The 23,551-nt window shown below is 48.4% G+C and overlaps 2 protein-coding genes and 1 non-coding gene across 11 annotated transcripts in view; all 3 read right to left on the reverse strand.

Moving 5' to 3' along the window:
- Positions 1-379: 379 nt before the first annotated feature.
- On the reverse strand, positions 380-13,448 carry Nop2 (NOP2 nucleolar protein). Of its 2 annotated transcripts, XM_027428301.2 has the most exons (16): positions 13,289-13,448; positions 12,956-13,065; positions 11,847-11,892; positions 11,613-11,701; positions 10,719-10,903; positions 7,373-7,428; positions 7,133-7,284; positions 6,831-7,030; positions 6,605-6,694; positions 5,254-5,341; positions 5,034-5,174; positions 4,312-4,451; positions 4,092-4,181; positions 3,822-3,944; positions 3,472-3,700; positions 506-1,143 (listed from the first exon to the last, which is right to left on the reverse strand). In XM_027428301.2, the coding sequence occupies exons 2-16, from the start codon at positions 13,059-13,061 to the stop codon at positions 506-508; spliced, it is 2,373 nt and encodes a 790-aa protein (XP_027284102.1). In that variant the 5' UTR covers positions 13,062-13,065; positions 13,289-13,448. The 2 variants fall into 2 exon arrangements, with proteins under 2 accessions (XP_027284103.1, XP_027284102.1); XM_027428302.1 differs by lacking the exon at positions 13,289-13,448 and having other exon boundaries at positions 380-1,143; positions 12,956-13,061.
- Positions 13,449-14,440: 992 nt separating this feature from the next.
- Chd4 (chromodomain helicase DNA binding protein 4) overlaps positions 14,441-23,551 on the reverse strand; it is a 35,657-nt gene continuing 26,546 nt past the window's right edge. For 3 of the 8 annotated variants that reach the window (XM_027428295.2, XM_027428296.2, XM_027428292.2), the window contains exons 30-40: positions 23,209-23,353; positions 22,932-23,097; positions 22,581-22,678; positions 22,314-22,485; positions 22,003-22,074; positions 21,634-21,771; positions 21,227-21,335; positions 20,993-21,125; positions 16,252-16,450; positions 15,190-15,353; positions 14,441-15,044 (exon numbers count right to left, since the gene is read on the reverse strand). In XM_027428295.2, coding sequence (XP_027284096.1) covers positions 15,027-15,044; positions 15,190-15,353; positions 16,252-16,450; positions 20,993-21,125; positions 21,227-21,335; positions 21,634-21,771; positions 22,003-22,074; positions 22,314-22,485; positions 22,581-22,678; positions 22,932-23,097; positions 23,209-23,353 — 1,414 coding nt within the window. In that variant the 3' untranslated portion in view covers positions 14,441-15,026. The remainder of the gene's footprint in view (positions 15,045-15,189; positions 15,354-16,251; positions 16,451-20,992; positions 21,126-21,226; positions 21,336-21,633; positions 21,772-22,002; positions 22,075-22,313; positions 22,486-22,580; positions 22,679-22,931; positions 23,098-23,208; positions 23,354-23,551) is intronic. The other 5 variants (XM_027428290.2, XM_027428297.1, XM_027428294.1 and 2 more) reach the window with 3 other exon arrangements.
- LOC113836947 lies at positions 22,752-22,888 on the reverse strand. The gene has a single exon (XR_003487472.1).

The following is a 23,551-nucleotide window of genomic DNA, read 5'->3' on the forward strand; positions in this document are numbered from 1 at the left end:
GTGAGGGCGGGACTAGAGGAAGCCAATGAAAGATCCTAATTAGAGGCTTAGCCCTGGACCTTTCCGGGTCTGTGGAGTCAACACTAGAAGGAAGCCGACTAGCCCTTCCCCGGGGAACTAGCCACTGCCTACGATTCCAGGCCCTCTGGTACCTAAGGGGCACCAGCAGTGGAAAACTTCCCTTCATCCCTGCCATCTCCTTGTCCCCAGTACCCTAGATTTGATTCTGTGGTTTTTTCCCTAGGAGACCAAGAAATGGAAGGAGCCTATCATTGACCTATATTGAACCATCATTCAATTTTCCGGCAAGAGCATCGATCGCAGGCCCACCTTCCTACAAATTGACAATACCCAGCACCCTAAAACAACACAACAGTGATTAGGGGTGAAAATATGTATATTAAATTTCATATGTATGCACAGTGGGGAGACCATCATTGCAGGAAGTAAGAATTCCAATCCAGAGACAATGTGAGAACCAGCACAGTCTAGTTTCCAAGTCCGTCTAAGGCTGGCTGCTGCCCTTCTTCACAAATTTCCTCCTTTTCGTTGGTGGGGGTCTGGTGGAACCGTGGGGTGACCCAGTGGGGACCTGGGGTCCCTTGGGGGCATCATCCTCTTTTAGGGAGGCATTGGTCTTGGCAGGATGATCTGGTAACTGCTGCTTTGCTTTTTCAATCTTTTTGGTTTTCCCCAGGGAAAGACCACAGTCCTTAAGCCCTGGGGAAATCTCAGAGGGTGAAGGCACAACAGGTGTTTCCGAGTCCACACCCTTGGGAGGGGCTTTCTGCTTTGGGAGAGCAGCTTCCTTGGAGGACTTGGATTTGGGTCCCCTTTGCTTTAGCTTCCTAGCCATTTTTGGTTTCCTGATCACTGCGGCTTTTCCATCAGGCTGACTGCTCTCCTGGGGCCGGGCAGACACTTGGGCCTTTGGGACAGAAGGTGCAGTGGATTCTGCACCTAGCCCTTTGGAGACGCCATTCAGTTTCTGGAAGGGCTTTCTGGGATGCTGCTGTCTCCCCAGCTGCTGCTTTGCCTTTGCCGCCCCACCAGCTCCCTTGGTGGGCTGACCACTGTTCTCAGACAAGGGAGTGGCCTGATCCTTCAGCTCAGGCTCCGAAGGGATGGCTGCTGCCACATTTCCTGTGGTAAAGATTAAAGAGATAGTTTGACCATTAAGAAACAAGGAGTCTGTTGGGTGGTGGTGGGGCATGCCTTTAATTCCAGCACTAGGGAAGCAGAGGCGAGTGGCTCTGAGTTTGAGGCCAGGCTGGTCTACAGAGTGAGTTCCAGGACAGCCAGAGTAGAAAGACCCTGTCTTGAAAAACAAAAGAAAAAAGGAAGGAAGAAGAAATAAAGGAAAAAACAAGGAGGCTTATTTTGCCCCCTCTGGACCAAGAATCCCACACATTAGGATGTGCTAACAAAGTGCCCTGTTGTTAAAGGATCACTGCCTATTCTCAAGCCAAGATGTTTTCATAGGAAGCTGCGCCCCCTTGAGGGCAGTATGTAGCAAGAAACTCTAAGGAGAAGATAAAAGAAGTTCCAGGTTCCATGCAGTCTAAGGGGATGATGGTAGGTCAAAGTCCCAGCTTATTTTTTAAATCCCAGTAGACAGGTTTTCTCCATCGTGGATCTTCATGCAACGCAGGAAGGACGACAGCAAACCCAACCAGAAAACAGCTAGTAAGTATCAATGAGAACAATATCACATACATACTGCAGTTATAGCAAAACTTCCTATTTCTCAGGGTTTTCTGAGACAGGATCTTGCTATGTAGCCTTGGTTGGTCTTGAACTCACTACAAAGAGACCAGTGTGACCTCAAATTAACAAAGATTCACCTGCCTTTGCCTTTAAGAAACATGCTGTTTCTTAAAGTTTTTGCTCTATGGTAAGTTTTGTAAGGAACACTGTTTAAAGGGGAGAGAGGGCTAGAGTGCAGAGCAGAAACAGACACTACCTGGCATCCACTGGCTCTGCAGCTACTCAAACAAACACACACGCAACCTAGAAATCACAGGCTGTATTCGGATGCTCCTTTTGCCATCTTCCAACCAACCCAAGACTCCCAGTCCTGTTCCAGAATACTCCACCCTCCCAAGATACAGGCCAGCATCAAGATGGCTGAGCAAGCAGTGCAATTAGTGTCAGGCTGGGAGAACTGCCCAGAGTGCTGCAGAGCCTGCCGACCCAGTGCAGAGATGCTGGGCCACCAGGGCTGGACTCAAGGACCCCAGCCAGGAAGCCAAAGAAACCACAGCCTGCAAAGGGAATGCACTTGGGCTACACAAACAAACAAAAGGCCCATCTATCTTAGCCTGTTCAAACAGGCTCAAGGACACCTGAGGCTGGGTGACAGGGTCTCATCCAAGCATCCCCCTCGTCATACTGCAGCCTCTGGAAAAGTGGAAGGCAGGTGGGAGATGGTTTAGTGGGTGAGGTGCCCGCTAAGGAAGCACAAGGACCTGAGTTCGGATCCCTGGCATCCCAGGGAGAAAGAGCTGGGAGTCAGAACCGCAGGCAGACCCCAGCTGTCCCTGTTCCAAGTGAGGTGTCTGTGTGTATGTGTGTGGTGTGGTGTGGGGGGCGGGGTAAATGAAATGCTATTAGGAGCTCCTGGAAACTGATAGCTGCTGGGAGCGGAGTTGGGCTTAAGGAATGAGGCCCATGCTCCAGAAGACAGTCCCACACCCACCCATACAATCAACATTAAATGGACTGAGGGGTGGGGTGGCAGAGAAGGGGAGGAATTCAAGACTTGACCTAAAACACATTACATGAATGAACAAATACATATGTAAAATATTATTTGAGCCGGGCGTTGGTGGCGCACGCCTTTAATCTCAGCACTCAGGGAGCAGAAGCAGGCGGATGTCTGTTGAGTTCGAGGCCAGCCTGAACTACACAGTGAGTTCCAGAACAGCTAGGACTGTTGAGAAACCTTGTCTTGTTTTTTTTCGAGACAGGGTTTCTCTGTGGCTTTGGAGCCTATCCTGGCACTCGCTCTGGAGATCAGGCTGGCCTCGAACTCACATAGATCCGCCTGCCTCTGCATCCCGAGTGCTGGGATTAAAGGCGTGCGCCACCAACGCCCGCCCCCCCAAAAAAAACTTTTTTAAAGTGGGGTGGGCCCAGTAGGTAAAGGCACCTGCCGCCGAGCCTGGGTTTGATCAGGACCCACATAGTGGAAAATAGAACTCCCAAAAGTTATTCTTTGACCTCCATGGGTGTTCTGTGGCATGAACATGCCCACCCCCCACTACCACATACACATAAAATAAATAAAATGTAATAAAATAAGGTGGAGAATAGAGGCCAAGCCTGACCTGAGCTCTAGCTTCCAGACATGCAATGGAGCACACCTCCACCACAGGCACACACGCACGCATGTGTCCTTTCTCCCTCTCTCAAAAACAAGACCGGGAAAGCAAAGGTGGTGATGGTGGGGAGAATGGCAGAGCAAATTACCTGTGTGGGGCTGGGGAATAGAATTGGAAAACTTCTTGAACTTGGCAATGAAGAAGCCGTCCATGTTGTGAGTGTGAGGGTAGAAGCGTCGGGTGGAGCGCAGAGAGGGGTGAAAGCGCCTTTCTCGAAAGCGGGTAAACCCTTCCTGACCAAAGTCCAGGCCAGTGGGCACCAGCCGCACATTCCTCTTTTTCAAAGCATAGTCTACCACCCACTCATTCTCTTCCACCTGGGTGTGGGAAAGACAAGGCAGGAAGGAATGAAGTTGAGTCGGATCTGAGAGAGTTCCTAGAGTCAAACGGCCCCCCTCCCCCCAGCCTCCACTCATCTGCCTGTCCTGCAGAGCTCACCGTAATGGAACAGGTACAGTAGACCAGGTAGCCCCCGGTCTTGGAGGCAGCATTAACAGAGTCAATAGCACTAAGCAGCAGTTCCTTCTGAAGATGGGCACAGCGCAGGACGTCCTTCTCATCCTGTCCGAGAGAATCAGAAGAGGAGATGTCATAAAACAGCCGAGGAAGGAAGGGAGCAGCTGCCTACCAGTGTTCTCTGACTCCCACACTCCAGCCCCACAAGACCAGCCAACGGCCTCTCAGTCAATCCCACCACCAGGCCCTCACCTTGTTCGTCTTCACAGCAGGGTCCTTGGAGATGACTCCTGTGCCACTGCAAGGAGCATCCAGCAGCACTCGGTCAAAGCCCCCCACCACCTGGGAAAAGGAAAAGTCAGACAGATGCTTACTTCAACCAGCACTACTAATTTCCTAAGGCCAGTGCTAAAACACAGCCAATCACCAAGGGCAAGGTACCCTGAAGCCTCAGGAAAGACAAGAGGCCCACCTTGGGGAACTGGCGTCCATCATAGTGGCTGATAATGGTGTTGGTGACTCCCAAACGATGCAGGTTGCCCACAACACTCTTGAGGCGCTCAGCATTGGCGTCATTGGCGAGGATCACTCCTGTGTTCTTCATCAGCTGGGCTGTGGGCAGGAGGAGGGGAGTACCAGAGCTTAGCAGCAGCTCCTCTGCCTCACACTTGCTACCTACCCTCCAACCCAGAACACATAAGCCAGGTCTTACCCCTGCAAGGCCAACTCCTCCCTGCCTATCCAGCCTGGACACCCCAGTGGGGACTAGGCAGACCCACAGAGCTTCACTTTAGATGACCAGCTTTCTGGCCTTACATACAAAATTACTTTTATTTCTTTCCCTTTCTGAGACAGGATCTCATATAGCCATGTCCAGTCTTGAACATCTAGTGTTCTTGCCACCACCTCTGGAGTACCGGAATTACAGGCTTACATTACCACACCAGATCAAAGTGCCAAGGGCTTCTAAAGGCATTATGTTATGTTACCTTCTAAAGCCAAGCACAGTAATAGCCAACCTAAGCACAATTACTACCTAGAGGTCAGCCAGGGTCAGATAGAGGGTTAAACAACAGAGCTGAACCTAGAGCCTAAGCCCCAGAAACAAGCTGGATCAGCTTCATTCAAGGTCACCAACCCTATATTCTTTCTAAAACATGCAGACGACAGCCACCCAGCCTGCCCTTCTCGTACCTATGTAGCTGGTCTTCCCTCCAGGAGCGCAACACATGTCTAAGATCCGTTCATGCTCCTGAGGTGCCAGGGCCATGACAGGTAACATGCTTGAGGCTCCCTGAAGCATATAGTGCCCAGCCAGATACTCGGGAGTAGCTCCTGTAAAAGAGGACCACTGTGTGACATGCTGGCACATGGATGGAACAGAAGGGCACACTTACCAACAGGAGAGACTTACCAATAGGCACTGAAGAATCATACACCACAAGTCCAGACTTGGACCACTTTCCCAAGGGATCCAGATTAACTCCACGATTGATTAGAGCCTGGAAAAATAAAATAAATAAAGATGTCAAAACCATATATATATTCTACCCAGAAAAGAGCCAGGCATGAGAGCCTGGTCTATGCAAGTCCATGTCACCACAACTTCAAGAACACTCACACACAACAGCCGGTGGAGCCTCTCCTCCTCAGACCATCCATACCCCTTTGCCTCCAGTTCAGGGATGGATGGACCCAAAGTCCTTTATTATAGAGTTTGAACCACTGAGTTACTCTAGCCCTTGTCCTTTAAGCCCCTTTGACTTGAGACAGGCTATTGCCATGTAGCCTGAGCTACCCTACCTCAACCTCACAGTGCTGGGATTATAGGTGTCAACTACCAGATCCAGCCATACACCCCCAACTGGGGATTGTGGTCAGGACCTGTGCAGGCTAAAGCCAAGTGCTCTAGCACTGAGCCTCATCCCCAGCCCCTAGGCCCCACTCCCCACTTTTTAATCCCAGGGTTCTAACTCAGTCAAGTACATTCCACACAAGCAGACTATCATCTCCTGTTAAATAATGTAAAAACTACAATATGCAAAAAAACAGGAGAGATGGCTCAGCAACCATCCCTGTTGAAGAGGATCTGGATTCAATCCCAGCACCCACATGGTAGCTTACAACATCAATCCGTAACACAGTGAACGTTCACACACACACACAAAACATCTTTAAAACAAACCAAAACAACAAAACAAAAAAACAACATACAAGAAGCGAAGTCTTTAACCTAGGGTAAGACTAAAATTGTGTATAATGTTTCACTGGGGACAAGAATCACTTTCCCAGCCTCTTGGTGACCCTCCTCCAACTCCTTAGCTCTTCAGCTGGTTTGGTGGTGCACGCCTTTAATCCCAGCAATGGGGAGACAGAGGTAGGAGGATCTCTGTGAGTTCGAGACCAGCCTGGTCTACAGAGCGAGTTCCAGGACAGCCTCCAAAGCCACAGGGAAACCCTGTCTCAAAGCCTCCCCCCCCCAAAAAAAAAACCAAAAAACGAAGGCAGCAGCTGTTCATCCTGACACAGATGTCTCACTCCAGTCACAGGCAGCAGAGGTGGCAAAGACAAGGTCCTACTCTACAGTGGCCTAGGCCCAGAGTCTACCAGACAGGGAGCAGGCCTCTCCCAGCTTCCTGCTGGGACCACACTTGTAACAAGACATACTTAGGACTGAAGAACCCACCCAGCCACAACTAGGCAGGGTGATCCCCGGGTGTGTAAAAGTTGGTCCAGTCCTGAATTAAATGACACCGACTCCTCACCTGAGCAAGGTCTCTGCGACGGGTTTTCAAGGTGTTGGTGCGAAGGGTGATTGGCCGGGGTACCTCATTAGCTTCTAAGAACTCTATCAACTGCAACGGACACGGAGCATCAGGGAGTGAGTCAAGACAACCATGGAGCTCAGACTTGGGGGGGTGGGGGGCTGGTGCCTTCACACCCTACAAAGGTGAGAAAAGCAGCAGCACAGACTGGCAGGCAGGCCGGTACCTCAGACAGTGGGAAGATCTCCATGAGTTTGCCCAGCAGGAAGTCTCCGTAAGAATAGTAAGTGGCCAGATCCTTCTGAAGCCGATTCAGATACTCAGATCGAGACCGCCCTTCTTCCCGCTGAGCCCCAAAATTCCGAAGCACCCCCACTATATCCTGGATCCGCTTGTGAACTCGTTGCAGGTCTGGAGCCTGGGCATGTGGGCCCATTAAGGAAAGTCTAAGAAAGCCCTCAAGTCTAAGAAAGCCCTCTCTCTCCCAGTGCCTTCCTCCCACCCTCACTCTGCAGTCCTGAAGGATATCCTGCTCCATCTCCTCAGCAGGGGGCAGCACAAAGGCCTCCTCATCGTCCACATTAATCTGCAAACCCCCCTCCGCCTCATCATCCTTTGAGGGACGGGGCGCAGGGGGACCATCTTCCTCCTCATCAGTCTCCTCTTCACTCCACTGGCCCCTAGAAACAAGGCCAGGTACAGGGGTTCAAGTCAAAACAGACACCCTCCTTCCTCAAATCTTCCTCCCCGCAGCTGCTGCCAACTCACCCAGCAGCAGCTTCCCGGGCCTTCTGCTTCAGAGCAGCTCTTTCAATGGGCAACAACTGCAAAGAGACAAGGGCTGCTGATGAGGGCTGTTCTTTGTCATCCTGTCTCATGTGCCCTTCCCATAAATCTAAAAGTCTCTCAGAAGCAAAGAGAAGCTAAAGACACAAGCAAGATTTGACACAGAAGCTATGTTACGTTTTTTTCCTATTTAGTTTGAGACAGGGTTTCTCCATGTCACAGTTCTGGCTGTTCTGGAGAACTCTCTATAGACCAGGCTGGCCCGCCTCTGCCTCCTGAGTGCTGGGATTAAAGGTGTGTGTCACCACCACCCAGCTTTTTAGTTTTTAATATTAGGGTTTTTTACTTTTACATTTTTATTTTATTGATTTAAAAGATGTATGGGTATGGTGGGTATTTTGCCAGAATGTCTGTGCAGAAAGAAGCCCTTGGAGACCAACCAGGGGAGTTGAATTCCCTTGATCTGGAATGACAGACAGTTGTGAGCCACCATGTGGGTGCTGGGAACCAAATCCAGGTCCTCTGCAAAAACAGCCAGGGCACTTAACTTCAGGTTGACTTAACACCTCTCCAGGTCCTTTATTTTTTAAATTTTATGTGTTTTGTCTGCAGGTCTATCTGTGTACATGACATGCATGCAGTGCCCATAGAGACCAGAAGAGGACACTGGAACACAGAGAACTGGGGTTACAGATGGTTTGGGGCAGTCATGCACACTGTGGAGTCAAACCCTGATCATCTGTAAGAGCAACAAGTACTCTTAACCACTGAGCTCTCTCCAGCTTCAGGTGTTCGTCTGTTTGTTCGTCTGTTTGTTTGTTTGTTTGAGATAACCCTATTCTGTTGTCCAGGCTGGCCTCAAACTCATGGCAACCCTCCTGCTTAGTCTCCCAAGTGTGGGGATTACCATGCCTGGCTCCATATTTCTTTTGATTCGGATATGGGGTGTGAAGAAAGGCAAGGTCACGCACATTTATACCCTAGCATTCAGGAGGCCAAGGCCAAGCATGGAGTTTGGAACCAGCCTGAGGTACAAAACAAAACTGGAAATACCTCATAGATAAAAAGAACATGTGTTCTTGGGCCTTGCTTTCACATATTTTTTTCTTAAATTACTCTACATATTATCTTGCAAGTTTTTTTTGAGGCAGGATTTGTCTGTGTAGTATGCTGTCCTGGAACTAGCTCTGTAGTAGACCAAGTTGGCCTTGAACGTAAGAGACCCGCCTGCCTCTTGAGTAAGGAAGGGGATTAAAGGTGCCTGCCACCAAGCCTGGATAAGATTTTACTTTACTTTTAACTGCAAGTGTATTTGAGCATCGATGTGTGAGCATGTGCACATGAGTGTAGATGCCCAGAAGCCATCAGAGGACCTTAGATTCCCTGGACTTAAAGAGTTACTGGCAGCTGTGATCAGTCCACCAAGTGCTAGGAACTGAACCTAGGTCCCCTGCAAGTACTCTTAGCCACTGATCCATCTCTCCACCCAAGTTCTAGCTAGAGGCCAGACGTGGTTTTTTTTTTTTTGGTTTTTATTTGAGACACGGTTTCTCTGTGGCTTTAGAGGCTGTCCTGGAACTAGCTCTTGTAGTCCAGGCTGGTCTCAAACTCACAGAGATCTTCCTGCCTCTGCCTCCCGAGTGCTGAGATTAAAGGGTGTACCACCACTGCCCAGTGCCAGACATGTTTTTCATCTTAGAATGTGAGAGGCAGGCAGATCCCGGTGAGTTCAAGGCCAATCTAGTCTACATAGTGAGACCCTGTGTGTCAAGTATTTTCACAGACACAACAGCCAACGTTAATTCATCATATGTATGAGCTATGACCCATTTTCCTGTGTTTGGCCTTTATGATGCTCTCTGTAGAGGGCAGTGCTATACATTATACAAGTTTAGATTACTGAAGCTTCTAAAATAAACATACAACCTAGTCATATAATCACTGGCACCCCGTAAACAAACCTTTATCCTCGTTATATACCACCTCCCTAACAATAAACGATAAAAAGAAAGTTTTTGACAGGTCTTACTATACCATCCAGGCTGCTCTTGAACACCTGGGTGCCTGACCCGTTCCACCTGGAAGAAAACTTCTTTTCAGGGCTTGGAACTACCAAGGCCTCATATACCAGATGAGTGCTCTATTACTTCAGCCTGCAACAACTGCTCTGGGGTTGGGGAGGGAGGGAGTGTGTGTGTGTACGAGAGAGGCAGAGGCAGGCAGATCTCTTGAGTTCAAGGCCAGCCTGGTCTATAGAGCCAGCTGAGGCTACCCAGAGAAACCCTGTCTTGAAAAACAACAAAAAACAAAACAAAAGAACACCTGAGCACAGCAGGATAGCATCCGTCCCCAACACACACACAAATTAAATGAGTAAATACACAGGGCCAGCCAGACAACTCAGTGGAAGAACTCCTGAAAAACTTCCTCTGACCACCACTTGTGTGCTCTGCGTGTGTGTATGTCTGCACTCACACACTCACAACTAGACAAAATTTAAAAAATACTTAGGGTCAGCTGGTGAAAGCGCTTGCTGCCAAGCAGACAATTTCAGTTCAACCCCTGGGACCCTCGTGGTGGAAGAAAAGACCACCCCCCCAAAATTGTTCTCTGATCTCCATATTCACACCATGACGTGTATGTATGTGTACACACATACTAAATAAATGTTTAAAAAATTTTAAATGTGTGTGTATTTACTCTTATCAGGGTATCCAAGTATCTACCCTCTTACATCTTCATTTTCACCTGCCATGGTCTCTCGCCCTCTCCTCCCCTCTCTCCCTCTCTGCCTTTAGTCCCAGCACTCAGGAGGAAGGGCCAAGTGGATTTCTCTGATCTACAGAGAAAATTCCAGGACAGCCAGGGCAACATGGGGAAACCCTATCTTGAAAAATAGGGGTTTGTGTGGGGGGTGCTTTCAAACCTTTAAGCACTGAGACAGAAAGACAGAGAAGCAGGACCTTTAGGCCAAGGCAGGAAGACTACATATTCTAAGCCTGCCTGGGACTAAAAGGCTAAAATTCAAAGTCAGGCCTAGTGGCATATACCTGTAATCCTAGCACTAAGGAGGCCAAAGTAGGACAGTTGTGACTTTGAGGCCAGCTTGGGTTATGAAGTCAGAGTCCAGGCCAACCAGAGCCACACAGTGGAACCTCATCTCTAAAGAACACACAAGCTATGTGTGGTGGACCCGCCTTTAATCCCAGCACTCAGGAAGCAGAGGCAGGCAGATCTCCGAGTTAAGGAGCCAGCCTGGGCTATACATCAAGACCCTGTCTGAAACAAACAAAAGATCTACTTGAGAGCACACAGAAGTGAATCTCACCTTTTCCTCCTCATCCTCTGAGTCTGAGTCAGCTCCATAGTCATCCACCATGTCAGCATCACTGTCCTCAGAGCCCCACAGGTCCCCCTGGTTTGCCACGCCATCTTCCTCAGAGTCTTCCTCCTCATCCCCATCACTGTTAGAAGTTGGTGCTGGGCGCTTCTTACCCCGAGCCTGGACAGCTCCTGAACACAGTGAAGGTTTGACAAATCGGTTGGATGGCCATCACACTCCCTGCCGAACACCTCTGGAGCCTGTACTTTCCCTAGCCCTAAGAATGACCTTTGGGGGCTGGAGCGATGCTGTAACAGTTACAGAGTACATACTGGTCTTTCAGCAGACCCAGTTCAGTTCACAGAGCCCGCACCTGACAATTCACAACCACCTCCAGGTGCATTCAGCATCATGTGCAAACATCCATACACTCTCACACACACACAATTAACAGATAATAAAAATAGGGCTGGAGAGAAGGCTCTTGCAAAGGACCCAGGTTTGGTTCCCAGCACTCATATGGTGGCTCAACTACCTGTAATCCTAGTTCTGGGGGGATCTGATGCCTTTTTCTGACCTCCATGGGCATTCATGCAGGCAAAACACTCACACACATAAAACAGACACAAAGTACTGAAAAATCAATTTTAACTAGGCATGGCAGCATACTCAAGAGGTAGAGGCAGTGGATCTTTGTGAGTTCAAACCCAGCCTGGTCTACATAGTGAGTCCAAGGACAGCCAGGGCTACACAATGAGATCCTGTTTCAAACAAACAAAAATAGATCTTAGTAATAAATAAATAAATGCCTTCTGTTTTTCCTTCCATTCTAGAAATGCTTAACCCTATCCAGGACCTAGAAGATTCCTCACACGGCAACCAACTCCCATTCTCACTAACCTTTTGCTAACTCTCCAGGCAACGTTTTGATCCCTGGAGACTTATTTGGCTTAGGGACTTCAACGGACCCGGACCTCCTCTTGGCTGCCCTGAAGATACAAAAATTGAAGACATGAGAACACACCTCTAGGGTCTGACACATCCCACCTTAACAAGGAAACATGACAACACACAACTAGTCCTCCATATTTCAAGCAGCTCCAATTTCTGCTAAGCCTGGGCATCCACACTCACCTCTTCCGAGCACGACTGGACAGCCTCTTGAAATTCTCATCACCAACTGTTTTAAAAAGGAGCAGATTAGGAGTTTATAAGAAACACACAAAATGGGAGCAGGACTGTAACTGGGAAGAGAGTCACTACAATAACTGAAGTGTGACAGAGGGAACCGGTGATGTGGTTCAGTGATAGCCCCCACCATTCACAGGATCAGGAAAGAAAGACAGAAGGTTACAAAGCACAGTCACTGTGTATCACTCCTTCACACTTTACTAGGAGTCAAGGCGAGATGTGGAAGAGGGGAGAGGGGACAGCCTGTGGCAAGAATGGGAAAAGCCTTGGGTTCCATTCCCATCACCTCCAGTAAAGCAGGGGAAGAAAAAAAAGACGATGTAGAGGCTACGAAGTAATCATCTGTCTGCCTGTTCAGCAACAACCCCAAAAGGGACACTCTGGTAACAGCACAACCTCAAACCCCTTCCTGCCCTTTCCTCTAGTCTCAGCTTATTCAGTTGTCAACTACAGTAGAGTTCGACCTCGCTAATGTTATTTTTTATACTCTACAAGAAGTTACGGCCCTTTCCACTTACAACTGTGTGTAAGACACCCGACTCCTCAGCATCCATTTCCTGACAAAGCCTCTGTTCTAGGACCCTAAAATTCGAAGACGCCGTACCTTGGGTCCATATCGTTGAGGACCTCTTTCATGGGCCTGTGACTGGCCAATACTTCATTAAACTGCACCTTCCATCCAAAACCGAACACCAACTCTCTTTGCAGTCTTTCCTCCCAAGCAGGGCCTCACCATACATAGGACTCAGACCCAGGCTTTCATCCCTTCTTCCAGACAACTTATGAGTGGCCTGTCTGTTCCCAACTCTTGCTTGCTAAAACCAGGCTCGACAAAACCTTTCTAAATTCACGAGAGCCCCTTTTCTGGAAAGGGCTCCTCTCCTCGCACACCGGGGTACCCGTGCCCCAGTTGCATCTCACTTCCAACACGGATAACTACGTTCTGACAAGTCACATCTATGCAGCAGGTGAAGGCGGTCGCGCAAACGGAAAAAGGCTCTGATATAAAACCGAGCAAAGGCTGGGCGGGGTCAGGGACCTACGACCCTCACCTGCAGGCAAGAATTTGACCAGTTCAGTCTCTGCACCCTTCTGTTTCCGGGCCTTTCGGCCGGGCCCACGCTTCTCCTTCTTCGTAGGGTCCAACTTACGCCCCATGGTACTAAAGCAAAGAAAAACGAGGGAAGACGGCGATGTGGATGCTGGAAAGGGATCGCAGGCTTAGGCTCAGCGACAATACCCGGGAAGGAGCACCGCCCGGCCCAGAACCTGCGCTCGCGCCCCCGGATGGGCCCCTGAAGGCACAGCCACCAGGCCCCCGCACCGCGCCGCGCCCCCTCGGCAGGCCCAGGTCGCAAGCCCGTCCCGGGATCCTGCAGACGCACCTGAAACCTCCGCTTGGCTAGTCCTGGCTCCGGACGCCGGTCGCCTCCAGCCAAGGCCCGCTCCACGTGCACTCGGGGAAGAGCAGCCAGACAGCAAGCCGACCAATTGTATCGCGCACGCGCAAAGCGCCCGGACAGGGCCCCGCCTCTTCCGGCGGCGGCACCGGAACGGACCAAGTACAGGAACGCGCGCATCACCGGCTCCGGCGGCTCGGGGAGGGAAACGTGCAGCGACGGGCTCCTGCTCACTCTGCCCTCCCGCCGAGCGTCAGCTTCTCTCCGCGGGTTCCAGCTTAGGGCGCCCGAGGTAGCCATGCTCCTACCCAGAACCGCAGCTCTCACCCTGGCATCCTGCGAGCTGCCTTAGATCTCAGGATCGCGAGCTTCCACGGCTCCGCTCACCGTTCCCCCACGTTTTCATTAAAGCCAAGCTTCCCCTCCTCGCTGGCCCTTTTCACTTAGCATCGGCCTTCCTCAAAGCAGTACTAGAGTTGCACTTTCCAGACTCAGGAGATGGCTCAGTGGACTAATGAGCTGGAGCTGGCTGTCAAGCGTGACAGCCAGAGTTGATTACAGGGACACACCCACATTGTGGGCTTGGGAACCAACTCTTGCTAGTCATCCTTTGGCCTTCACCTGCACATTAATCCTCCCCACAAATACGTGTAAAAGAAACAAACAAAAATATATAAACTGTAAGCCGGTGTGGTGGTGCACTCCTTTAATCCCAGCTCTGAAAGCAGTTTGGAGGCCAGCCTGGAGTTCAAGGACCCAGACCTACACAGAGAAACCCTGTCTTGAAAATACAAACTAGGAAAAACCAATCACTGAAAAGATCATGTAGGACACGTCCTTAATTCCCACACTCAAGAGGCAGAGGCAGAGGCAGAGGCAGAGGCAGAGGCAGGCAGTACTTGATGACAGCCTGTTTCAAAAAGATAATTGTGTATAATGTTCCCATGTAGAATGCTTCTCAGCACCTAGGTGGCCATACTGGCCTTGTCTTCACAACTACCAGGCAGGTACGTTTTGATGCAAGACTCTGGGAGTAATTTGTAGGTCAGAGCCTACAAAGGGATGATGGAGCAGCCTCTTGTTCCCCACAGCAGGCAGCACCTGGCACCCACACTCACCCACACTGAACCAGATCACTAAAATACAAGGAAACTTTTATTTTTCAATTCTCATGAAGAAACTTGTGGTTTTTTATGCTTTTGGTTCTTTTCCTTTTTTTTCCCCCCCAACTTTATTTTAGCCGCTCAGTGGCTGGAGCCGCTGGGTTCCTGGTATTAAAAAGATGCCAACAGAGGTAGCTGTGTCTTGCCCAGGGGCCCGGCCCACTCTGAATAACCCCCAAAAGGAGAAAACACAAAGTAAACCAACAAAATAAAACCAAAAAGAGGAAGAAATTCAGATCATTTTCTTCAAGCCTGGCAAAATCCACAACAGTTTGTAACAGGCGCACGGTGGGGAGAAGCCAGGGTCCAGAAGGCAGCCAGCCCGCAGCTCCTTGCACATGGCGCCGCACTACTGCTGCTTGTCTCTCCAGCAGGAAGGGCACCATTGTCCCTCACTCCCTCCCTGCCCCTAGTGCACAGGGCTGCTCCTTTACAACTCAGAAGATGGGCAGAAGGAAGGCGAGGATCTCCCAGGCCCCCAGGGGGGCAGCCAGGACAAGAGAGAGTGAGGAAGGTCACTGCTCAGTGGCGGAGGTGGTGTCATCACTCTGGGTCTTTCTTCACTGCTGCTGGGCTACCTACAGGGAAAAACAGCCAGAGTCAGAACAGAGGCCAAGTAACCCTGAGGCCCCAGGAAGCAACCATTAGGAAAGCCAAGGACACAAGCAAAGTACAAATTCCATGGCTTTGTGGGAAGAGCTGCAACTGAAATATGGGTCCTACCTGCTGTGGGGGAGGTTCTGGTGCCCTGTTTGCCAGGCGGCTGAGAATGTTCCGCTCTGACATCTGTAACCTCACAGCAACTGGGGGGATTCGGGCAATGGTAGCTGGGAGTCGAGTCACGTCAGCTTTCATGTCACTCAACAGTTCTTCCAGCTGTTTCAGGACTGCAGAGGGGAAAAAAAAAAAAAAAAAGGTCGTGAGCTGTGGTAGTCAAGGGCACAGTTCTAACCTAGAAGGACTGGCTGCCCCACCAGCATGTACCAGGGTATGCCACTGCCTCTTGACATTCACTTAACTGGGCCTGGCAGAGCAGCCTATTCCTCACATTCTAGTTCCATGTGGCTTGTTTCCCATGTTGCCCAGGCTAGGGCTGGAATTTCTGAACTGAGGTAACATTCCTGCCTTGTCTCCTAAGTACCTGGGAATCCAGGCCTAAGTCACCACAGTTAGCTGATTCTGATTTTAAAGCCACCAACCCCTTTAGCTCAATATCCCTTCTATTCCCCCCCCCAAAAAAGGTTGGCCTCAAACTCACTGTAGTCAAGCATGAAGATGACTTTCTGATCCCCCTGCCTCTGTCTCCCTGTGCTGGGTGGGATCACAGGTGACTTTTAACACAGGGCTTTATTTCTTACAGTTTCTATTCTCAGAATAAGGGATCAAATGAAACAAAGTGTCTGTGCTCCTCCACTTGAGAAACTTAATGTCTAAGATTTCCCCTTTTGCATGTATGCCTTTCTACTTCCTGGATGTCTCCCACTGCCTTTGTGACACCCACCTTTTCCTCATTTCACCTCCACCCCTCATAATGTCTAACTTTAATTAGAAATACAATGTTGAAAGGGGTCTAGAGTTTGAAGGGATCTAAAATCACCTGAAGTCACCTCTAAAACATCCCAGATGACACTATTATTCAAGAACCCAATATACTAAGAGTTCAAAGAGAAAACTGCTGTCCTTGATTGCCTTGAAAGTAAAGATCCTCAGCAAGAAGCTATGGATGTTGGGGAGGGGAGAGTGGAGAGGGCAGCTGAAGGAGCAGGAGGCAGGGGAGCCACTGGCGACCTTTGTGTAAGACTGCATTGGCTGGCTTATTTCCTGCCATCGACTCCTTGGACAGGTGCTGGTGACTTTCTGCCAAACATTCCACCTCAGCAAAACGAGTGTTAAGGGCCATAGACGGGTGAGAGGGGTCCTCTGACATGTTCAGATAAGCTGCCCTTCGAAGCTGCTCCTCGATCACTAGGGCTTGTTCCAAGAGCTGCACAGGGAGAAAGAAGAGAAGGGGTTGGACTAATGGCCACTTTCTCAGCTCTTCTTCCAGTGAAGAAGAGTCTGTAAGAACTTCCGGCTGCTCCACTCCATCCCTCCCCAACGTGGCTCACAGCGCACCATCTCTTTCCCATTTGGAGGTCCACACTTTGACAATTCCCTACACTTTAGATCCTCATAGAGAAATCATAAAAACTCAACTTAGAAAAATGAAACAAATTAAACCATAGGTAATCTCCTCTCCTCCCCCTGCTAGAGATGTTAACATTTTGATAATTTTCTTCCAAAATTTTTCTATGTATACATCTTTTACAGCACTACTGAGTCACATATTCATGAACATGTCTAAGTCTATATACCAGGCTCTTCCTTTGCTCTTCAAAACCATTGGGACGACAAATTTCATTTTGAATTTATTTTTGTTCTTTGGTTGCACACACCTTTGATCCCAGCACTTTTGAGACAGAGGCAGGTGGATCTCTGTGACTTTTGGGGCCAGCTCGACCTACAGAGGAAAGTTCCAGGACAAACCACAGCTACAATAGTGAGACCCTCTCTTAAAATGACCCCTCCCCCAAGGAAACAGAGGCAGATGGCTCTCTGTGAGTTTGAGACTAGCCTGGTCTGCAGAGCTAGTTCCAAGACAAGAGAGGACTACAAATCGAAACCCTGTTTCAATAAAAAAATTGTTTCGGGTAGACCAGGCTAGCCTCAAACTCACTCTATAGGAATGTGATGTGAACCATTTCTGGTTTAAGGGGGACAAGTGGTAAATTGAAACAGAATACTGCTGTGTTGCCCAGACTGATCTTGACATTGCAACTTTGGGGCTAGACAGATGGCACAGACAGCACTGGAGAGTGCTTGCTAGGCCATCAAACGGGCTGGAATTCAGAGCTCAGTCCCATGGTAACAAGCATGCCAGCTCTCACACAGGGGGACAGAGGAGACAGGGAAGATCACTGCAACTTGCTGGCCCCAAGTTTAGGTAGAGACCCTGCTTCAAAGCAGAAAGAGGGTGGTGAGAGAGAGCCCCCAAACACCCTGGACACCCAAACACACTTGCACAGGACACTTACAGGCAGGCACACACAAATAGACTACAAATAAATACCTGGGAACAGATGGGGACTGCAGGCAAGAAAAACCATCACCAGTACCACACCTACCAAAAATAAGCTTTGTGTTTTGAGGCAGGGTCTCATTCTGTAGCTCTGGGTAGTCCTAGAACTCACTTGTGTATCAGGCTGGCCCCAAACGGGCCATGATCTACTCGCCCAAGTGCTGGGATTAAAAGCAAACACAGTTTTGCTTTGTGTCACAGTTGTTGTGATCCTGCTTCTTCAAGTAGCTTAATACAGACAGTGTCTTTTTTCAATTTATACAGCTGTCTCTTTAAGTCTTCATTATTTTTTGCCAGTCTTCTGGAAGTATCACGATATTCAATCCTAGAGCATTCTGTGACTTCAAAACTGGCCTCCCTTTTAAGCCAGTGCCTCTCACCTGTGTGCCCCCCTTCTTCTATTCTTCCCCCTTCCCCTTCCATCTTTGTTCCCGGCTGGCCAACACCTACACCTATCCGTCCCTTTGCTACCTTTCCCCAATAAACTCCACGTGGGTTTTGTTAAGTTTTGTAGTTGTGTTTCATTGCCTGCAGCTGCAGCAAAACAACAACAGTAATCTATCCTATGTAGATAGTAATTGTATCAATCAGGTTATCTGGATTTCTTAGATAGATAGATAGATAGATAGATAGATAGATAGACAGACAGACAGACAGACAGACAGACAGACAGACAGGTCTCAAGGCTGGCCATAAATGAAATCATGATGTAGCAGGCAACAATTAAGTTGGCTGGCTTAGAACTTACTATGTAGACCATGCTGACCTCAAATTCACAGAATTCCATCTGCCTCTGCCTGAGAATGCTAGTTCACTTAAGTTACAAAAAGTATCCATTGTTTGAAGGTTATTTTCCCCAGTACTAAAAATCAAACTCAGAGCCTAGCCAAGTGATGTGCAACTAAGCTACATACATACTCAGCCTTACTGTTTTGTTGTTGTTGTCAAGCAGGTTTGGCTTTTGTTGCGTTATTTTGTTTTTAAGGCAGGGTTCCTCCTGCTTTAGCCTCCTAACCTCTAGAATTATAGGCATGAGCTGCCAACATGCCGTTCCCATTGGTTCTTACGCAGTCCCACTAGAGACAAAGGATGTTATGAGAATGGGCCTGTTTTCATATGATTCATGTCAGTCAAGATGTACCAATGTATGCCCAAATAGGCATCTACTTCTAGTCTATATACTGTGTCTCCCTCACCAACTCAGTCCCCCTTCCCCAGGTTATAAGCATTCTAAAGGTTTAGCCTTGGCTTTTAGGAAGAATTGTTTAAGACAGGTCCAACTGTGGCCTATTTAATAAGGATGGACAACAATGAAGTGCTGATCCTCCTGCCTCCCCATCCAGATACTGAAATAACAGACATGTGCCAGCACATCTAACTGCTGCCATTCTTTTAAAAACTCTCTCTTTGCTGTGCCACTAACAGATGCCCCTCAATGTGCCTGACACACACCGAGGGTTGGGATCCCATTGGTGGGCAGTGGTAAGGAAGGTAGGTGAAGAGGTGTTAACTTGTGAGAAATGCCAAGCAACTTTCCTCAAACTAAATATCTCAAAACTAAACAAGCTTCTCTCTGCTCTGACATGAGCACCTTTCCCACTGACTCAAGCTCACTCAGTTACTTTTGGATCTTACTATGTTCATCAAACTCAGCACTCGAGTTGGTCAACTCTGGTCCAGGGACCAAATCTTGCTCGTGGCTAGTTTTGGTATAGCTCAAGAGTTAAGAATGAAGTTTTATGTTATAGATAAATGGCTGTGGGGAAAGTAAAAAAAAAAATAAAACACATGCTACTTTTTGAAAATTACATAAAATAGCCATTTGAGCATCCACAAGCAGAGATTTTATTGTAACTGATTTATGCGTCCTTTATTCCCACTGTTTTCAATGACAGAGCCGTGGATTTGCAGAGGCCATCCATAAGGCCCACTAAGCACTGCCTCTAGCTCTTAACCTCATCCCAACCTACCTCCCACCACTACTCATCACAAATCTTTTTTTTTTTTTAATTTTATTTACTTTGTATACAGTGTTCTGTCTGCATATATGCCTGAAGGCCAGAAGACGGTGACCAGGTGGTCACTGGGAATTGAACTCAAGACCTCTGGAAGAACACCCAGTGCTCTTAAATGTTGAACCATTTCTCCAGGCCCCCAAAAGTCTTTTTCTATAGGTCCCTCTGATCCTACCCAATAAATATCTCTATTGCATCTACCAAGATTTTCAAAGTCCTTCATGAGTTACCTCTCCCCAGCTGCCCTGTACAACTTCCTTAGGACATTTGGTAGCCTCCTCCCCCTAACACACACTCTGTCATCTGTGTGAAACTAATGCTGGAAAACAGACACCCCGCTTATTTGTTCCTGGGTCCCTGGTGCAACTCACTCTTTAATATATAACACCTAAAGGTATACATTATAAGTACACATTTTTTTTCCCCTCAAACACACTCAGCTGAGGAGATATTTCCATGGTATCTTACTTGATGTCTACATACAAGATATACTCAATAAATACCTGAATACTTGAATGAGGTTTTCTCAGTGGAATACTGAAAATAGGATTCAGTCCGAATTTTCTCTTTGCACCCAGCCTTCCCTTTATCCATACAAATGCTGTGACCCAGAAAAAAGGGACCCTAGCCTACTCACAGCCCTACCTCCTCAGGGATGCAATTCAATCCCTCCCTAACTTTGCTGAACACCCCAACCTACAGAGTTCCCCATCAAACCCACTGAACTGTGTCACTCATAAGATATAGCTACAACTCTTTTAGTTGTTGTTTTGTTTTGTTTTTTGTTTTTCGAGACAGGGTTTCTCTGTGTGGCTTTGGAGCCTATTCTGGCATTCGCTCTGGAGACCAGGCTGTCCTCCAACTCACAGAGATCTGCCTGCCTCTGCCTCCCTAGTGCTGGGATTAAAGGCATGTGCCACCAACGCCCGGCCAGCTACAACTCTTATACAGCTCAATAAATTTCAACTCTGTATGTCTCTTTTGCTGTTTTTTTGTTTTGTTTGTTTGATACAGGGTCTATGTAACCTCAGTTGGCCTGGACAAAGTTGACCATGCAGACTAGGTTGGCATCAAAATCAGAGAGATCTGCCTGCCTCACTCAGCCTCTAAGTCTACAAAAACACAAACTACAGGGCTGGGAAGATTTCTGGGTTAAAAGCACTAGCTGCTCCTGCAGAAAACCTAGATTCAGTAATCAGTATGCACAGGGTTGCTCACAACTTATGTAAGTTCAATCCCAGAGGATCTGATGCCCTCTTCTGACCTCTGTAGGTATCAGGCACAGACACAGTGCACAAACATGCATGCAGACAAAACCTATATACACATACAGATCCTCCTTACAGAGTCTTCAGCAGAGACCTTCAGGTCACATTTGTCGCACTCTGCTCACCTTGAATCTTCGAGCCAGAAATTTATTCTTAATCTCTAGAAAGTTGCCACGATTCATTTCGCCCTTGAAAGGCTCATTGAGGATGGCATACCGTGGATCATTCTGGATGTCCTGCCATCGGGCATAGCCGTGGCTGTTGGGAAAGGGCTCAGGAAAAACAAGCAAACAGGAACCTCAGGCTAAAACCTTCAGATCCCTGCACCTAGACCCCAGTCTTGACTCAGGCAAGGATACTTTATAATGCCAGCCAACAGCCAGTAGTCATGCCGGCGGTGCCAGATCTCATAAGTCTTCTTAGTAACTGTGGCTGCCCGTTCCTCATTCTGCCAAAGGGAGTGCAACTCTGAGAAGGAATTGAGAGGAAGGTTAAAGTAGAAAAGAAGGTAAACACCTTGAGAATTAACAAACAAACAAAACACCATATTCTACATACTAAGTCCCAGGACAGCCAGGACTACATAGTAAGACCCTGTCTCAAAAAACCCTAAGACAAAAACCACAAAGTAGTTATTCTTGTCCCCGGTCCCGATCCATCTCAGTATGCTTCTGCAGTTCTGCTCCCAGACACAGAGCCCAAAGTCCCTCTACACACTGAATTCTGGCAAGAAGGCCGACTTCACCTCAGGTTCCCATTCCCATACCAGTAAAACCCCCGTCTGCAATGTTGAACATGAAGCGCTGCTTGACGTTTTTCTTCTGCTTCTCGTCACTAAGATCCTTGGGGGTTTCTCCATTCTGAAGCATCACCTCCTTTTTCTCTTCTTCCTCCTTCTTCTCTTCTACAGGGTATGACAAAGGAAGGTGTCAGAACTATAGCCTTGTCTGTGCACTGGATGCTCTGTCTGTCTCCCTCTCCCTGCACACTCAGCTCTCCCAGACCCAGGAAAGGGGTCATCACTAGCCAGCTATCTAACTGAGTTGTTTATCTTGGAACAAAATGTCTATAGTAATAGGTGTGGGTTCTGTGCTTGCTTCTGGTTTTAACACAAACTTAGTCTCTATACACCAACCTTTGTCTTCCACCACGATAGGGGTCAGGTCTATTGCGGACTTCTCCTCCACTTTCTCCGCCTCAGCAGAACCTAGAGAGAAGAGGACACTGAGAACACCCTAAAGAAACTCTGGCTCCCACACAACTGCAACGGTGTTACACATCTACACTGCTATGGGTAGTTTCAAAGATATAAGAGGCTGGGGATAATTTAGAAGCAAGGGTCCCAGGTGTATCACTTCTTCCTAATACTCCACAAGCACAAAGGTCAAGAAATACACAACAACCTGGAGTGCTTATAAATACAAATATGTAAATATATATATATACCTTTAGGCTCCATCTCCATAGGCTCCTCTGTTCTCTCCTTCACCTCTGCCTTTTCCACTTTCTCCTCTCCCTCAGGAGGTTCGGCAGGAGTCTTTTCATCCTCAGGGGCAGAGGCAGGAGCAGGAGCAGGAGCAGGGGCAGGGGCAGGGGCAGGGGCAGGGGGCTGTGCACACTTCAAAGGAACAGAAGACAGAAGGTGAAGCAAATGACACTGAGTCTCAAGAGACATCAGATAATAGCATAGCATCCAGTCACCCTATCTCTTACCTCCACAGTCACCTCAGGGACTGTAGATTTCACCTCCTTTTCTCCTTCTGCGCTCTCTTCTTCTTTAAGGCTATTTTCCTCTATTTTTATCCCATCTTCTGCAGACCAATAGAAGACAATCAGTTAGGAAGGCCCTAGATCAGAGAGGTCAAGCTGTTTGTCTCTTCTTAAATTGTCCTCTCGTGCCTTTAAGAGCTAGCCCTATTCTTAGGACAGCCCTCCTAAACTGAGAGGGAAATTGCTGTGTGTCCTGCCAGACTACCCTGTTGAGACTCCAACACAGGGGAGCAGAAAAAGGCACAGGACAAAACTTTTTAAAAAGGACAGAAATGACATGACAGGCAGACATACCAGCAGGCGGCACGGGTGCAGGAGTATTGGGTTGTGTGTCCCCTGGTGTGGAAGGTGTAGGAGTCTTTGGAGACGGTGACCCTGGCTGAGACATTTTCTTGTTCTCCTCTACTTCAGCCAGTTCGGGCATGCTCCAGCGCCCATTCACATGCTCAAACTCCTGAACCTATAGCAAAGAACGGCAAGTTAAAGAATCATTTCCAGCTGTAGGTTACTTCCTTATTGGCCCCCAATTCCTCTAGAAATCTTTACAAATGAAAACAGGCTTGGGGCGCACCTTCTTGCGAATCAAGGACATGACACCAATCCTAGTAAGAACATGCTGCCGAGACAAGCCTTCACGAGGGACACCATCAGCAAAAGTTTCTGCCCCATCTGCCCCAGGCTCACATAAATGCCGCATGAAGAGTGACACATAAGCCCTGTAGGAAGAGAGAGCACACAGTTAGGCAGAGAGCCCATCAGACACCATCGCTGGAAGGCCTACAAGGCCCCAGAATGCTGATCTCCACATACACACTGTAACCCAAGGTCTCTTCAGGGAGGCTAGGAACACAACTTATGAACAAGTGCTTCACCTGCCAACTGCAGCTAGCAAGACCCTTTCCTGCACAGCATGG

Source organism: Cricetulus griseus, chromosome 8 (genome assembly GCF_003668045.3).
Source record: "Cricetulus griseus strain 17A/GY chromosome 8, alternate assembly CriGri-PICRH-1.0, whole genome shotgun sequence".
Classification (NCBI taxonomy): Eukaryota; Metazoa; Chordata; class Mammalia; order Rodentia; family Cricetidae; genus Cricetulus; species Cricetulus griseus.

What these genes read in the sequence shown, in the direction of transcription:
- Nop2 (XM_027428302.1), bottom strand. Translation starts at nt 13,061, where the DNA reads ATGGGGCGTAAGTTGGACCCTACGAAGAAGGAGAAGCGTGGGCCCGGC. An exon ending in GCCTGGAGAGTTAGCAAAAG is followed by an intron (nt 10,904 to 11,612) that starts GTTAGTGAGAAT and finishes CACTGTGTTCAG; the next exon opens with GAGCTGTCCAGGCTCGGGGT. An exon ending in CAGAGGATGAGGAGGAAAAG is followed by an intron (nt 7,429 to 10,718) that starts GTGAGATTCACT and finishes GTCTCTTTGCAG; the next exon opens with TTGTTGCCCATTGAAAGAGC.